The sequence below is a fragment of the Parasteatoda tepidariorum genome, chromosome 6 (genome assembly GCF_043381705.1).
Source record: "Parasteatoda tepidariorum isolate YZ-2023 chromosome 6, CAS_Ptep_4.0, whole genome shotgun sequence".
Classification (NCBI taxonomy): domain Eukaryota; kingdom Metazoa; phylum Arthropoda; class Arachnida; order Araneae; family Theridiidae; genus Parasteatoda; species Parasteatoda tepidariorum.
Genome location: NC_092209.1, coordinates 64,397,015 through 64,415,177, shown reverse-complemented (window position 1 = coordinate 64,415,177; position 18,163 = coordinate 64,397,015). Strand labels below are relative to the sequence as shown.

The following is an 18,163-nucleotide window of genomic DNA, read 5'->3' as shown; positions in this document are numbered from 1 at the left end:
GTGTTTTTAAGTTCCACCTTTGAAAATTTGATTTCCGGAAACTTCTGTGATCAATGATTTTTTGAAACATCTGGACCTTCGATATCCGGAAAATTCCGGAAACCGTATTTTTTCCGGAGCACAATCAGCCCTGAAAAATGTAAACTATCGAAACCTGACACATCATCAGTGAGAATAACCATGCGATTAAAATTCCATTTAATTTCCGTAAGAAACAGTAGAGTTGAATGGCGCTTTCTGCAAAAATAGTCGTTTTCTTGTTATCAAATAGGATTTGATGTTTTTTATGCCATTAATTAGTCTTCACTTAAATACTAATTTAGAACCCTAATGTGTATATATGTATTTTTTTTTCCTTGACAAAAACTATGAAAATAAATATTACGGGTGACCCAGACACCTTTTAACAGTGTTTTTTTTTTTTTTTTTGCTTCCCTTTTATACATTATGTTATTTATATTGTTATAATTCTTAAAATAAGTTTATTAAAAATTGTATAAATATTTATATTTAGTTCTGACAGTGTACATAAATTTTAAGGTTTTATTGCTATTGAACTTCTTCAATTATTTATTCAATGCCATGTAAAGAAAGAAAAAAAGGAAAGATTTGGAGAATTTTTTAACTGACTTTTTTTCTCTCTACTCGCAAGTATCAAATTGCAATAAAAAAAATTTAGAACTCTTTGTCAGTTTATAGACTTTTTATGTTGTAAATAAGGATACATATCGTGTTTGCAGATAATAAAAGTATTTATTACGAAAAGATTTGTTATTATTTTTAGATAAAATGTTTACCTTTGCTATGTAAATATATATATACAGTCAAACCCCGCTATAGTGAACCTTCAAGGGACCGACATTTCGGTTAACTGTAACCGGGAGTTCACTATATCTGTTACACAGGCAATTTAACTAATGATTCCTTAAATCCTCCCCTTTATTACACATTATTCAAATAAATGACTGAAAAATATTATGTAGTAGCAAAAAATGTGTTATTTTTTTTATTACTCTTCGTGTTGCGTACAAAAAAAATTAGTAATCTCTAGCAGATGACCAATCCTCAACATCAGATATGGAAACACTTCCCGACTCTCAGATGATTTTTCCTGGATTTCTGTTTTTCCGCTTTTCAAACCTGTCTAACCTGCCATTTTAGCACATTGCAGCTTCTTCTAATGCTGAACCACTTCAGTAATGCTTCATCAACATCCTTGTGATCTGCTTTTCTCAACTTTTTTCTAATATTTTATCTAAATTCTTTTTTAATAAATTAAATTCTTTTATCTAAATTTTTTTTAATGAGTTATTAACTGCCTATTTTTTCATATGTTACAAACTGCAGATTCAGATAGTTTAGATTCTCTGCAAATATCAGCTTGATTGCATCCATTTTCAATATTTCTGATTAAGCACATTTTATCATCAATGAAGAATGTTTTACGTTTACTGCTCGCCATAGTTAAATTTGAGAGACTTGTTTGCAGACTTTTTTAAACTGAACTGAGAGCAAAAAGGAGTTGAAATGTAGGCCTTATCAACACATATTAGTGTCCAATCCTTTGACCAATAATGACTCATTCCCTCTGACAGAAAATGCATATTGATCCCCCTGACACCTTAGAGGTGCACCATCATCTTCCTGGGTTGGTTTGTTTAGGGATGGGAAAGTGAGATAAAAGAAGCAAACAAGAAAAATTGCGTATCGCTACATTTCCCTCTATAGATGGTTTTAAAAATCGGTATATATATTTATTTCGAAGTAGAAATTTCAAAATTATTACAAAAAATGAAGAAAAAAAATCAGTCGAAGACAGAAAAAAGTTCATTATATCCAATTTCCTCAATTTTTGGTTCACTATATCCAGAAAAAAAAAAAATTATACATGTATCAGGACTGAACATTTCGTTCACCATATCCGGGAGTTCACTATAAACCGTGCTCACTATAGCGGGGTTTGACTGTATATATAAAGTTATATCCTTATGCTGTTTGTTAATATGCAACCACCTGGATGTGTAGGTATTTTTTTTTTTTTTTTAATAATTTTAAGATATATTTTGGACAACGAATCTAAACATTAAGGGTAGTGATTATGTAAAGATAATTATGAAAATGTGCATAAGGTATAAATATCAATCTTCTTTAATTTAAAAATTGTTAGCTGTCTAATTGGTCCAAACGTAAAAAGTATATAAAAATAAGACAAACAAATTACATATACACATTTATTTAAAATACACAAAAGGAATACAGTCTTTTTTTTTTCCATAACAAGGCATTTTTTAGATTAAAATACCACAATTGCTTACTCTTTTTTTTCCTTCTTTTTTTTTTAAATCAATACAATTTAAATAAATTTTCAATGAATTAGAAAATAATTCAATGAAATTATATTTTCATCACTATGAAACTAAATTAATATCAGTCTTAATAAGATATAAAATAGCAGTTACTTTAAAAACCGATTCAGTCTTCAGCTGCATAGCACGAAAAATGAAATCAAATGTAAATAAAAAAAATACTTTCACAAATAGAATTAAGATGAAATTGATTACATTGATAAGAGAAGTTACATTTGGCACACCAAATAATTCTACAATGGAAGAACATGAAACTGCCATACATTTGGCACATTTGTTCAACCAAATGCATAATGAATATCACTGATTTTTCAACAATGATTGGCTTAAAACACTCACATTATAAATTATTGACATATATTTTACATGGATGGTTTATCTAATCGTTAAAAGTATTAAATTATATAAGTTTAGAAATTTGAATAATATTTTAATGAAATATAAAATTACACTTTGTCCATCAAAATGTCAGAAGTAAAGTTCTTTTAGCTTTCTTAGATTACTATCCCTTAAATTGGCGACATAAATATATTAAATAGATATATTAGACATTTATCAGGGCCATAGGCAGTATTAATGCAAAATATATATATATTTCTTTCATGAATAAAACAGTCAATATTTTATGAAACACATTGATTTTAAATAATTTGTTTCTTATTTAAACTTAGGTCTTTGGAAAACAATTACTTAATAATCTACTTTCAAGTTCTTAAGCGTAAATAAAATTTTAGAGTACAATATGAATGGAAAGCATAAGGCATAATTCATATTAAATTAAAATATTTTGTAAAAAAAGGTACAGTATAGCACAAGAGAACTGATAAGCGTAAATAATAAAAAAATCTTACAATATTCCTGAAGTTAGTTATCAATATGGAAATTACAAAGGTCTTCTAAAATGAAATCTGACTATGGCCCAGTACTTTTTGTAAACAAAATAATCACTCTGATTTTTTAAAAACACATTTTTATGCAGCAATTTCACTGCTTTTTGTTTACTTAAATTTACATTTCTCTAAATGTATTTCATACTAAAAAAAAATATTATCTTTTCTATTTTGTTCTGAGCATGGAAGATAAGATTATTATGATGAGCAATGAAGTGGAGTTTTTCTACACATATTTTTACACATTGCTTCCTACATATAAATGGAAGACTTCATTCAATAAAATTTTTACAATGAAAATCATGATTGTGACAGGCTTTGTGTGGAAATACACAAGCTAACAAAAAAAGAAGAAGCAAATCAGATTTACATGAATTGTAGATATCATTAGCATATAAATGGAAACATTTTAGGAAGGATAAAATTTCCATAGAAAATAATTTATAAAAATTCCATAAAGAAGTCAAAAGATAAGTTGTTGAGACATTTAGTGTGAAACATTACCCTTAGACAAGACTAAATGACGAAAAAATGCAAAAACAATTAAGTAGAAAAGATACAAATAAGTTAAATAACACTTAGTGGATGAAAGCAGATCATTCCAAGAACTGATAAATCAAAGTAACATTAGACCATAAAAATATGACATTCAATCATTTATTCATTACCAAATGGTTTGTCCTCGTATGAGTTAAATACTGATTAAAATCTCAATTCATATTTTAAATCAAATGTTTTTTTTTAAAGATAAAAAAATAAAACTTTTTTTTCTACAAAATTACATACATTAATGTCAACAAAATTATATGTTAATGAAAAAAATTAAAAGAATTATTTACAGTTAATTTTAATAATTCTGTGTATTAAATATAATTTTCTTTAATTCTGATGACTGTTAATACTGAAAATATATAATATTAATCAAAACAATTAATGTAATATAAAAGAAAATAACAAAAAAGTAATCAAATAATTAAGTCAAGTACTAAATTTTGCAAGTTAATAAATATCCTAAGAATTTTTAATGATCTTTTACAAAAAAAATCACAGTTATTAAAAAATTATACTAAGTATCAAATTTTAAAAGCAAGTAGATATCAAAATTAAAAATGAATATTAGTCAACTATGAGTTTTAATACTGAACACTGAAGTAATTAACACTAGTTTAAAATAATCTAATTTAAAGCAAACAGTTATATTATCTTTTTCGTACTGATACTCATACATGGATGATGTATAGAATGATTGAATGATTTACACATTAAGATGTAAAAAAAAAATAATAAAAGGAAGAGAAGAAGCTGCCATTCCATTTAGAGGAAATCGCCTTCCAGTTGAGCAAAATCATGCAGCACAGAAGCTGCATACTGGAGACGAGATAGGAAGATCGGTTTGCACCCATGCTGCCCAATAGCATTTAAGGAATAAGTAGTAGAATGCCTCTCTTCATCAATATACATTACTGTTCCATCTCCACATATCACTATCTTCGTATGATCCTTGAAGAAATTAATCTGGAAAAAAAAATTATATCTTATACTTAATTGTATCAAAACACTTTTCCATTGATTAGGAATATTAAACAGGGTGCATAGCCAAATTTTTCAACAAAAAATAAGCACCATTTAAGCACTCAAAAAATATTTTCAAGCACTTTGAAAAAATATCATAATTAGACAGGGTTGGCAAGTTTTTGACAATTGATGGTTTTATCTGCTTGCCATGACGAAGACAATGGCATGTCACAAACAATGAAATTAACAAGAGAAATGAAATTTTTTTATCGCTATTAGAGAGGGGAAAAATTTACAATGTTTAGTTGGTCCCCATAATCAGCAAAAAGTCGAGAGATTTTTCGATTCTATTACAGGGTGCGTAGCCAGATTTTTCAACAAAAAATAAGCTCCTTTTAAGCACTTTTCAAGCACTCAAAAAATATTTTTAAGCACTTAAAAAAAATATCATAGTTCGGCAGGGTTAGAAAGTTTTTGACAATTGACGGCCTTATCTGGTTTTAGTCGTCTTGTCAAAAAAAAAACCTTTTGGCACTGTTTTTGACAACTGTCAAAATTTTTGAATCACGTAAATCGAATGCCATTTTCATATGCTACGGACTGATGATACGCCGAAATAGATTGGGGTTGAATTAATTTTGAAAACGCTGAATAGTGTATGAACTGTGTCTTTCTGCATAATTCGTAGCGAAAATTTACATGGAAAAGGAAAAATCTCATTTTGGAAAAAGGAAAATGAAGCACTTTTTAAAAACACTCAACAAAAAAGCACCTTTAAGGGCTTTTAAAAAACGAAAATCGGAAATAAGCACCTTTAAGCACTTTTTAAAAAAGCTACGCACCCTGTAGTACAGAGGACGGAAAACTACAGATTGAAGGTACGCCGAAATAGATTGGGGTTGAATTAACTGCAAAAAAATTGAATAGGACGTCTTTTTGCATAATTTGTGGAGAAAATCAACAAAAGAAAAAGGAAAATTAAGCACCTTTTAAAAACACCCATGGAAAAAGCACCTTGAAGGGCTTTTAAATAACGAAAACCTAAAATAAGTACCTTTAAGCACTTTTTAAAAAGGCATTTAAAATTAATTACATTTAAATTACCCTGTTAAAATGCGCAAAATATGAGCACCATTCTTTGGAGTGAATTCTAAACAGACATACTATTTAAGATTCCTTGGATTACTATGATAGAAAGCTCCTTAAATAAGCTAGGTTTTTATTTGTTTGTCTATTAAGCACGAAATAAGGAGTCTATATTAACTTTCCACAGATTCCCCATTTTTTCCCCCTATTTTTTAGCCTTCTTTTCATTAGTCACTGGAATAAATTGTAATGGTGCACTTAAATTTCCCAGCACACATGCGCTTTTCTTCTAAAATACTTTTAATTCTTAAAAAAAGTTTTACTAAGCACCAACATCAACTTTCCCTTTGCACACGCCAACTAATAAGAGACTAGCTTATTTTTTTTATTAAAATGCTTTTTTTTGCAAATAAAGTTTTACTAAGCACCAACATCAGTACAATAAAGTTACACCCTTATGCATCTAAAACAAAATTCGATCGAACAACTAGTTTGAGCTCGATTTATTCAAAAAATGTCTGTTTCCAGATTCAACTGTAATGTTACAAAAGTTTCTAAACCAGCAGGATAGTTTGATTTTGAAGGCTAAGTTCTATAGAACTATTCTAAGTTCTATAGAAGGCTAAGTTCTATAGAAAGTTTTACTAAGCACCAACATCAGTACAATAAAGTTAGACCATTATGCATCTAAAACAAAATTCGATCGAACAACTGGTTTGAGCTCGATTTATTCAAAAAAAAATTTCTGTTTCCAGATTTAACTGTAATGTTACAAAAGTTTCTAAACCAGCAGGATAGTTCGATTTTGAAGACTAAGTACTATAGAACTATTTCTGAAAAATTATAGAGAAGACATTCTTTATTTTAATGGCTTTAGTGGAGAGAAATCAAAGGCATAGGAAGATAAAAACTTGGTTATATGTTACACATACTCCATGACAATGGAGTAATGGAAAGATGTATGTGTCTTTTAATGCATAAGTATTTTGTAATTATAAAAAGATTAAAAATTACAAATTACTATTTAAGAAAATGTTAAAAAGTACTTTTATCATATTCAGGGGCAATAGTGAATCAAACTAAAAAATCCTGAAAATTTCTTGAGTAAAATCGTTAATGACGTACTTCAAAAAATAAATGTCTTTTTACATTTAAATCATTGATATTTTCAAAACATAAAATTCTATATAAATTATATACAGCAGAATTTAAATGAACAATTATTTATAAGTTTACTTTCATCTCTAATCACATTTATTATTCAACCAGAAACAATATTTACAAATGAAAGAGATGTCAAGTATAAATTCTAGTTCTAATATTTTTAAACAAAATATACAAGCATTTTCATACATAAATGTAATTGATAATTTCTTGAAACTTCAGGATTGCAGTAAGCGAATAATCTGGAGATTCTGATTTTTTTTTGGAGCACTATCACCTCTGCATATTTTAAATATTCAAAATATGTAATCATAAGAACTTAAAATATTTAATAGCGACAATTCTAAAAACTAAAACTCATCATCATTGTATCCAAAAAATTTTTAAATAATCATTCTAAATCAAATTAACTGCCTAATTCTTCTTAAAAAAGAATGTTGTTCATACTTTCAAATATTTAAAGAGTTAAAGTAATATTTTAGATGATTACAGACACAAATTTGAAAGCCACAGTTACAAACTATTCTCCAAAGCCATAGTTGAGAAAATGTGTGTGTATTTTTACAGCGGCTGAAAAAGAATATTGTGCATGTGACCTGCCAAAAGAGATAAGTTTCTTTGACATACAACTCTTTTACTTCAACAGTAACTTAACATTACAGTTGAATTAAGACAATGGCCTCTATCAAAAAGAAATCAAACAAGTTTGAATCGAAGAAGCGAGTTTCAGTTGCATAAGGGTGCAAATCGGAAAGTTTATGCTATGAAAAATCATTCAGAAATAAAAACAGAGCAATGCTCGTCATTTTATAGGAAAAGTTAGTTAAAAATAAATTCCCATCGTCTCAAATTTGTGCAGTTTTAACAAAAAATTTTGCAACAAATGTAATACTATAATTACACTTTCTATTAATGATAAATTTCCTCAATTTGAAAATATTACTTGCTCAAATTATAGAAGAAACTTAGAGAGAGATTAGAAATATATACTTATATTGAAGCATTTAAAAACATTTACGATTTGAATAATGATATAAAAGCTGAAAAAAGAATTATTATTTCCATTTAAGGCAAATCCCACCCTTCACATTTATCCTTATGTCTGAAAAAAAATTCTACAATGCATGTAAACATAACAAAGGAAAGTGTTTCAACATTAAAACCATAACATAGTTGCTTTTAATTCTGAGTATTTAGAACACTATAATTTTTAAGTTTCAAGATGGAAAAAAAAATTTTTTGGTTCTAGGAATTGTTTAAATTGTATAAAATTGTTTGTGAAAACAAAACTTGGAACTCATATGATCAAACTAAATGCTTCAAATAGCTAGAAAATCATAGTTGTAGCAATTTTCTAACAATTGCGAAATTTTTTAATTTAGCATTTGGATGACAAGGTAGAAACTTGAAAGGATATTTAAGTACATAATTAATTAAAAGATATCATTAATTAATATGGATACCATTAATTAAAAAACATGTTTACTTCTAATATGAAATGAAGCTCAGTTTAGTTTTTAAAATCATAAAATAATATTTATAACAGTTAGAATAAATTAGCTTAAAAATAAAATGATGATAAATTTAAATTAAGATTAGGAATTTGTATGCAAAACATAAAATCAAACTTAATAAATCATTGTCATTATGTCATTCTGAAAAAATCATGACAATAATAATGACATAATGCTTGTAACCAAATTATTTGCCTGTACAATATTTCTTGCCGCTGCTTTTTGTTCAGTGACCATAACCAGGTGGAGTCCTTCAGTGACTCCAAATCAAAATCAATTTTGTTATAAATTTAATTTCTTTACGAGGAACCCCACTGGATAATCTAAGTGTTAATAAAAAGGTTTAAAATTTCTAGGGATAGTATAAACAATAGGTTAAATTTGCAATAAAATGTTTTAAAAAGTTAGCATAGCATTTAAAAAAACATAATTATGATAGAAATTCAATTTTTAAATCAAAATCAACTATTTTAATTAAATACAGAGTAAGCTTAAGTATTATATTGAAAGATATATTTGTAATCAAGAATGGATTTCTTAACAAATAATCACTGTCGAATAATATGGGCAAATAATTTACATAAAAAAATTAATTCAATTACCTGAAGAGTACCAGAACTTAACTGCATGACTACAGCATTAGCTGTTCGTAACCATCGTTTCATGTAAGGTATTTTCTTGCGGACTAGATCTTGAGACTGTAGTTCTCCCCCCTAAAAAAATGATCAAACAATGTAATAATCATATTGAAAATGATACTCATAACCAAACAATATTTTTATAACAATTGTGAAATAAGAATAAAATAAAGGATACTTTAACATACAAAATCAACATACGTTTAAAAAAACTTTTTTAAATGTTAATGCAACCATTAAAAAACTAATACAGATCATAGCAAATAAATTAATAATATATTTTAATCAACAGAATAAATTACATAAGAAATATTAAAATAAGGTATTTGATAGAATATTTTTCTTTTATAGTATGAGCATGTAAAGTAAAAAGTATTTTGTTTTAATCTGGTGGCTCCATCTGGAGCACCATTTTAATAAAATACACAGTGTTCTTTTAGCGTATACAGAAAATTTTTCATCTATAGATTGAGCAAATTGAAGTGTAAAATATTCATTTTAAATCTAGTGGCTCCACCTAGTGACAAAAATTAAAAGAGAAAACTATGTTATATTGAAATTCAAAATTTAAACTTTAATGCATGAGATAAGATAATAGTAATCATGTAGTAAATAGTATTGTGTGATGATTTATTTCTGCCTTTTATAAAATTTAACAAATAAAATATTTTGTTAAGTGCATACAAGTCACACCTTGAAATTTAAGCATTTAATTTTCTACTGGAACCAAATTCTAATAATTGTTAAGTTTTTTATTCACTGTATGCTGTAGTGGAGTTAATGAATAACGCAAGACAATTAACTGAATGAGCTAAGAAGTTAATTGCATAGTCTGAAATTATTCATTTCTTAAACTTTAAAGTTTTTTGTTTTAGTATACACAAATTATGCATTATTAATTATGCATTCAACATTCTATTTGATCAAGTTTTTCTTAATTGTTAAGATATTTTTATAGACATAAAATGGATAAATGCAACAAATTGAAACTAGACAATAAAAAAATGCACTGGTATTTTAAAAAAATAATAAAAATCATGCCATATAATAAAAATGTAAAAGTGACAAAATCTACCTACCTCACTGAGGTTTTCATCCATGTATTCAGCAAAGTCTTTGAATAGTGTAAACTTTGGCTCTAAATGACTTGGAATGTTGGAATGACTGTAAGTGCTACTTTTACCATTTGTATCATAAAATTCCACTTTTCTAAAACAGATTATTATAAACAAATATTAATTGCTAAATTCACTCCAGTATAAAAAAAAACAGCAACATATCGTAAAATATACATTTAAAAAAAAGAAAATTATATTTCGACAACCATGCTATAAGAAGGAGAGGTGAAACAGTGAGAACCTTAAGTTCCATTTTTGGAGTATAAAATGCTTGCTAACCACTTGTTGGTCACATGTATTTTAAAGGGGGCCACAACCATGTTTTATGATTAGAAGCAAATATAATATTTCTGTATTCCTTATGATTATGAATGCAATAAAGTTGCAATGATAATCAATAATGAAAATTGAAGGCCAAGTGAAAAAACAATTTATGTCCATTTTTAACGTAAGCATTTTTCAGAAAAATGACAATTTAACTGTCATCTGTTGAATTAGATTTCATGGACATAAACCATTCTTTAATTATGCTATAATTATCAAATAAGGCAATATAAAAATAATACATCAGTGTATGTCTGCATTTTATGACAATATATAGCATTAAAAAAATTTTATCGACCAGCAGTAATATTCACTATAATTAGCTAGTTATAATTATTTCACTATCATTAATTAGCCATTATGTCAGATTATATAAGTCTTTAGAGAATGCAAAAGAAATATATAATCACTCAATAAAAATATTTAAAAGTAAATGCTCTCTAAATTAAGAAAATTATAATAGTAACTGAAATACTAAAACTTTCTATTAACTCTGATGGGAAATAGACAAAAGAACATTAAGAAAACTTACAAGAACACTTAACACAAACTTACAAAACTATTCTCAACATACAAATTTCATACAAATTTTAATTTTTCATCAAAAAAATTAAATTAAAATAAAGATATGATTACATTAGATAAAATTTAAAATCCAATATCATTTAAAAATTTGACTTTTTATTTACTTCTATAATTTATTTTGCACAAATTTTAAAAACTTCAAAACCAAAGCAGTTTTAGCTAATATTTCTTTAATAGTATCATCATACACAAATTCCTTTATCAGTTATGACAAAAAAGTAAATCAAAAAGTCATTAGAACAGGTATGCATAACCTAAAATCAGTTATAAAATTAAATATTTATCACTTTTCCTTAAATAAATGAAAAACTTACAATATAAATATAACTTCATAAATGATTAATACTATTTTTTAACAATAATATGTTGATTATAAAAGTGTATAAAACATATACATTATAAAATACATATAAGTATAAAACATTTACAGCAAAAGAAGCCTAAATTATCACATGCGATAGCTATATCAATGTTATAAGTAATCATCATTATCAGTGAAAAACTTAACTTCTGTTACAACCTTCGCCATTTAATAAAAAACAAAATTCTACTTGTCAAATAGTGAAGGAAACTAGTAGTACACAAGCCTTTAAGATATCAGAGATTTTTTTAAAACTTATATAAACAATCAGACATTCATTAAAAAAAGCAAAAATAACTTTCAAACTTAATAATTAATAATCTGAGATAAGAGAATAGAAGAAAGATTACATCAAGAGGCAAATCAAATTCCTAATTTTACTTTTATGTAAACATATCATTAAATTATTATGGTAATTTTTTTCAACTGAGATTTAGCTTAAATAATTATGAGTGCTCGATAACTTCATACTACAGTTCATAGATATTAAATATATGTATATTATGTATACTAATATTTATTAAATATATTAATATTTTTGTACTGCAGTTAATTATATAAAATATTTATGAATGCTTAATATCTTCATATAAATCTAACATGCTACTGTGACAAAAACATTAATAAGCTTATCATCTGTCAAAAACCAAACAGAAATACAATGAAGTTTAAATAGTTCAGAAAACTTACGATCGATTGGCAGACATGCTCATTCTTGTTGAATCATTAAACATGACTCCAAAACTATGGTTGGATAATTGGAAAGCAAATCCATATTTATTGGAATAATCAACCCATTTTGAAATAAAAGGACTTAAATTATAATTGAGTGGAGGTGGATTACTATTGCAATCTAAAATGAAAAAAAGTAAAGAACATATTTAAATACACAATCAAAACAAATTCTAAAAGCTATACTATTGACTTATAATAAACTGACAAAAAGCTGAAATTTTTTTAAAGCAATGCAATATAGTGATAAAAATTTGCAAATGATTGTCATTAGATAAAAGTTATATATCTTATAGTTTCAAATATTTGAATGTGTTTTTAAAGGAATTTTTTTTCAGATCAATATGTATGTAAAATTCATATTCTAATTCTTCTAATATTCTTAACATTGGCATTAAATTATATTTATATGTCTTATAGTTTCTAACATTAGGATGTATTCAAAGGAATTTTTTTCCAGGTCAATATGTAAATTTTATATTCTAATTCTTCTTATATTCTTAACATTGGTATTAAATTATATTTATATTTCTTATAATTTCTAAGATTTTAATGTGTTCAAAGGAATTTTTTTCCCGATCAATATGAATGAAAATTTTATGTTCTAATTCATTCTCAAAATGCTAATTCTATGAATTAAATAAGATATTTTTTCGCATACAACTGCGAAGAAATTTGGTCTATTCTGCTTCAAGTTAGAAAATTAACAATCGCCTAATTAAATAAACATACATTTATACATCTTCAATTTAGAAAAAAATATTTTTTTGAATAAAATATAAAACTTGACTTTTGACAAATATAAAGTTAATGTTGCATATCCCTCTGGAAGATTGATACACATAATGACATTTAAACATTTATTAAATTTTCATTATATTACATATATATTTGAATAGCTGAGCTTGTAGTAGAATTAATTGCATTTTTATGAATTTTAGGGTATTTTTTTATCCAACTAAGAATTCTTTAGTAAAATTTTTAATTTTATTAAAAAGATTGAAGTTACCTTGTTTTTCTAAAAAAATGCTACAATATTGTGACAGTTTTGCTATAATGATAATCATAGTTATATAGATAGTCTAATAAATANATTTTCAAGACTATATTTATAAATATATATATTCTTTTTTTAAGCAGAACTTGCAGCAGAAATGTATTAAATTTGAAAAATAATAATAAAAATAATGAAAAGTAAAGTACATCATATTAAAGAGAACACTTCACAGTTTTTAAATATAATACATATTATAAATGTTAAATATAATTATGTTATTCTCAGTTTATATAACTAATTATTTTAATGACAGACAGTAAAACAACGTTATTCTCAGTTTACCCACCTACTTAGAAATTAAAGTGACTGATTTGTGAGAAAAAGTCAATTGAAACAGTCAATAATATAATCGAATGATTTCAGATAGTTGCAGTTACGAAATTATCTAATTTTACAATGTATTAAATAAATATAAAGTATTTAGAAAAATGTAAATTTAAAATAGCCGACTATAATAAATCATAATAGTTTAGAAATAATAAAACTTTTTAGACAAAATAAAAGCAACACGTCGAATGACTAAATAAAATCAAATCTAAATATTCCATTCGATTAAATAGACATCAAAATCAGTAATGAAAAACTCATAAGAATTTTTTTTCTAATGTATACAGAGATTTTCAAAGCTATAAATTTCAAGTAAATGGGTTTGGTAACATAATTATCGATATTCAGCAATTATAATTTAATTTTTAAAAAATTCCCAGAGCACAAAATTCTCAAGTATTGTGACATAATTTATTATTTTTGTAACTCAAAATTATTTTGTTAAAAATGAACTTCAGAAACTTAATATTATCAAAAACATATTACAATTTTATATAACCTAATCCATGACAAGTATCATATATAACAAAAAAAAATGTATGTAAATAAATAAAAAATAAAATAAACAAATAAATAAAACTACAAACAAAATAATATATGTGATGCCCATCCTTTGTCAGATGATTTTATTTCAGTTCGTTTGGTTAGATCACTCTAAATGATGGCAAGGACTTTTCATGACATATAGTCAAACCCCGCTATAGTGAACCTTCAAAGGACCGAAATTTCGGTTCACTAAAACTGGGAGTTCACTATATCCGTTACGCAGGCAATTCAACTAATGGTTCCCAAACTCCTCCTTTTATTACACATTATTCAAATAAATGATTGAAAAATATTACGTAGTAGCAAAAAATGCGTTACTTTTTATTACTCTTTGTCTTGTGTACAAAAAAAAAATTTTGTAATCTTCAGCTGATGAGCAATCCTCAACCTCAGATACGGAAACACTTCCCGACTCTCAAATACTTTTTCCTGAATTTCTGTTATTCGGCTTTTTAAACCTGTCTAACCTGCTATTCGCGCACATAAAAGTATTACCATAAAATCGTTTAGCAAATTCATCGACATTTGTCCAGAGATTGCAGCTTCTTCGAATGGTGAACCACTTCAGTAATGCTTCCTTAACATCCTTGTGATCCGCTTTTCTCAACTTTTTTCTGCCATCTAAATTTTTTTCACGAGCAGAAATTATTAATTGATTTTTTTCTATATGTTAGAAACTGCAGATTTGGATAGTAAAAAGGAGTTGAAATGAGGGCCTTATCAACACATATTAGTGTCCAATCCTGTGAATAATAATGAATAATTACTCATCCCCTCTGACAGAAAATGCATATTGATCCCACTGACACCTTGCAGGCGCATCATCTGCCTGAGATGGAAACATCTGCTTGGTTTGTTTAGGGATGGGAAAGTGAGATAAAAGAAGCAAACACGAAAAAAAAATTTTATCGCTACATTCCCCTCTATAGATGGTTTTAAAAATCGGCATATGTATTTATTTTGAAGTAGAAATTTCAAAATTATCACACAAAAAATGAGTCGAAAACAGAAAGAAGTTCATTATATCTAACTTCCTCACTTTCTTAGTTCACTATATCCACAAAAAATAACATTATACGTGTATAGCAAGGCACGGGACCGAACATTTCGTTCACTATATCCGGGAGTTCTCTATAAACCGTGTTGACTATAGCGGGGTTTGACTATATTTATTTCAGAATAACAAATTAATTCAATTGGTTGAATGTAAATTTTTAAAAGTACAGGCAGTACATTAATTAAAAATACATAAATTTTTTCCTTTGAAATAGTAAAAGTTTACAAAAAAGTCATCATTAGCTATTAAATTCTGGTAAAATTCCAAACATCAGAAATACATTTCGTTATTAACTTTTGAATAGTATGAGATATAATTATAAATTTTTGCAGTAGTACAAAAGTGAAAATAAGAACAATATATAAGATTGCCATCTTAACTTACCTTCGGGTATTGATTCTAAAACATTTAATAACATATGAAACATCGAAGCAGAACTAGAGCTTTCTTTTGGTTTTTTGATAACTAATAAAAGAAAGAAAAAAGGAATTAGACAGTGAAGACATCGTTTCAGAATTTTGGAACACATTTTTGTTTTATTTTAAAGTATTCCAATGTTCCCTGTAATAGAATTAAAAATTTTAAGGTTTCCTAAAGCTTTTCCGAAGTTGCTATTATAGCTTTGAAAAAGTTGAAAAAATACTTAAAATTTTGGTACTTAGTACAATAAAAGAGTTTTAATAAATAAAAATTTAAAAATACTAATTAATAACCTTGTAAGTAATGAAGTTGAATTGTTATAATATCTGACAGGTTAATATGAAAGAAGAAATTTTTTTTTCATCTGAAACGAACCCTTAATATACAGTTTAAATCACGGACAAATGAAATTGCACATATTGTTAAAATACTACTACACAACGCTCTTTTAAAAATAAATACATCAAAAAGTTCAATGTTCAGGAAAAATTTAAATAAAACTTAGCAACAAATAATATTTTTACACAAACAAATTTGTCTGATAGGAAGTTCTCTCGAATTCTATGTAACATTTCTTTGTATGTAAAAACAGCGGGTTTATATATATACTCATACTTTTTTTTATTATGGTAAACATAAAATATTACTATACCCATACCTTTATCTGGACAAAGAACATTAGTCAGTTTTTGTCTGATAGTTGAAGGGAAACAGTTATCTTTTCTACAAGAACTCTCATCAGACTTTACATGAATCTAAAAAAAAGAACGAGTTTTATTTATTATTAAATTTATAAACTTAAATAAAATTATTAATGACATAATAAAAAAAAAAGAAATATTATTGGGAAAAATTTTCCGTTCACAATAAAGCACTCAAATGACGCTTTGTTTCGAACAAAAGCTACTTTTAAACTTATACATATTGGTTTCACTTTAACTTTTTAAACAATTTTAAAGCCTTATAAAAAGGATTAACATTAATTAGGTTTTAAAAGCAATACAATTTTCGTTTTCAATAGCTATAAAATACTGAAATTTACCTAAAATTCGATTCATTCAGGGATGAGAGTAGTTGAAAAGTAAAAAAGAGGAAATTCAAGAACGAATATATAAATATATATATATATATATATATACACATCAGACAAAAATTTGACAAAAAAGTGCAATTTTTAAACTTGTAAACCATGTGATTATAAATCCCGATCATTAATTTTGAAATTGTATGAATATATGAATATGAATCACATGCATGATTCTAAATTAAGAGAATATGAATCCCGAAATGAGGCTTTTAAATCACGTGAATATGAAACTCTATATCGAATTTAAAAAATGCGAAAATACAAATCATGATGCGTAATTTTTAGATCATGTGAACACGAATACGAATCCGACTGTCTAATTTTTAAAGCACGTATAAATAGGAAAATCGATGCTTGATATTACAACCGCAAAAACGAATCACGACATTGTATTTTAAGCTTGCATGAATACGAATCGCTACATAGGATTTTAAAAGCGCGTAATTACAAATCGCGATATTGGATTTTTAAATCTCGTAAATAAGAATCGCAATGTAAGACATTTAAATCGTCTGATTAAGAATCGCAACATTCAACTTTTAAATCAGGTAAATAGGAAAATCAATGTTTGAGGGAAGAATGAGGACTTCAATGCTTTCGCTTCGCGGAAAATTTAATTCCTCATAAAATATTTTAACTTGTGCAAGAAAAAAAAAATTTCAGGGGAAATTAGCGGAAAAAATGGAAAAATCTGAAAAAAAGCGGAAATCCACGAATCCGCGGAAGAATCACATCCCTGTTCAATAGAGAAGATGAAACTTTTTAACGATTAATAACAAACAATATTAATAAAAATTATATTTATGCAACACATATTTTATTTTTATCCAAAAAAAAATACAATTGAATAAAGTTTAAGAGCAACAAACTAAGATACTATGCATAGTTTATAGTATTAATTCTAATGGGTTATAACAAACACTATTAAAAAAATAATATTTATGCTACAACCATTTTATAGTGAATAAATCAGATTAAAATGTATAATAAATAAACTAGGATTGAATTGAAAAAAAAAGTAATAGAAACTAGGAAGTTTATAGAGATAGAGCATTAAAAAATTTAAAATCCATAAACAGCATGGAAAAAAAGATTCTTATTGTAAATTATTAAATGCAACAACTTTTTTCTAAATAATTATCTGAAAAAAGAAAAAAACTAAAAACAAAAATTTATGTTACAAAAATAAATAATAACTTTTTTCAATTAAAAGTTATATAAATATTTTAATTTTCTAAACTACGTACTTTATGTGTAAAAACTGAAATTTATATAGAAAGAATACTTAATTATACATGACTGTAGTCCTGAAAATCAATTAAACCGTAACATAATAATTTTTCAACATATCTTCCTAAACATTAAAAATAATTTTT

General features: G+C 26.1%; 1 protein-coding gene across 1 annotated transcript in view; it reads right to left on the bottom strand.

Annotated features, from left to right (window-relative positions):
* Positions 1-2,217: 2,217 nt before the first annotated feature.
* The window catches only part of LOC107443667 (serine/threonine-protein kinase PLK1), a 184,303-nt gene continuing 168,357 nt past the window's right edge, over positions 2,218-18,163 (bottom strand). Inside the window, exons 8-13 of the mRNA XM_043051302.2 lie at positions 16,359-16,455; positions 15,665-15,745; positions 12,252-12,414; positions 10,253-10,382; positions 9,138-9,248; positions 2,218-4,771 (exon numbers count right to left, since the gene is read on the bottom strand). Coding sequence (XP_042907236.1) covers positions 4,571-4,771; positions 9,138-9,248; positions 10,253-10,382; positions 12,252-12,414; positions 15,665-15,745; positions 16,359-16,455 — 783 coding nt within the window. The 3' untranslated portion in view covers positions 2,218-4,570. The remainder of the gene's footprint in view (positions 4,772-9,137; positions 9,249-10,252; positions 10,383-12,251; positions 12,415-15,664; positions 15,746-16,358; positions 16,456-18,163) is intronic.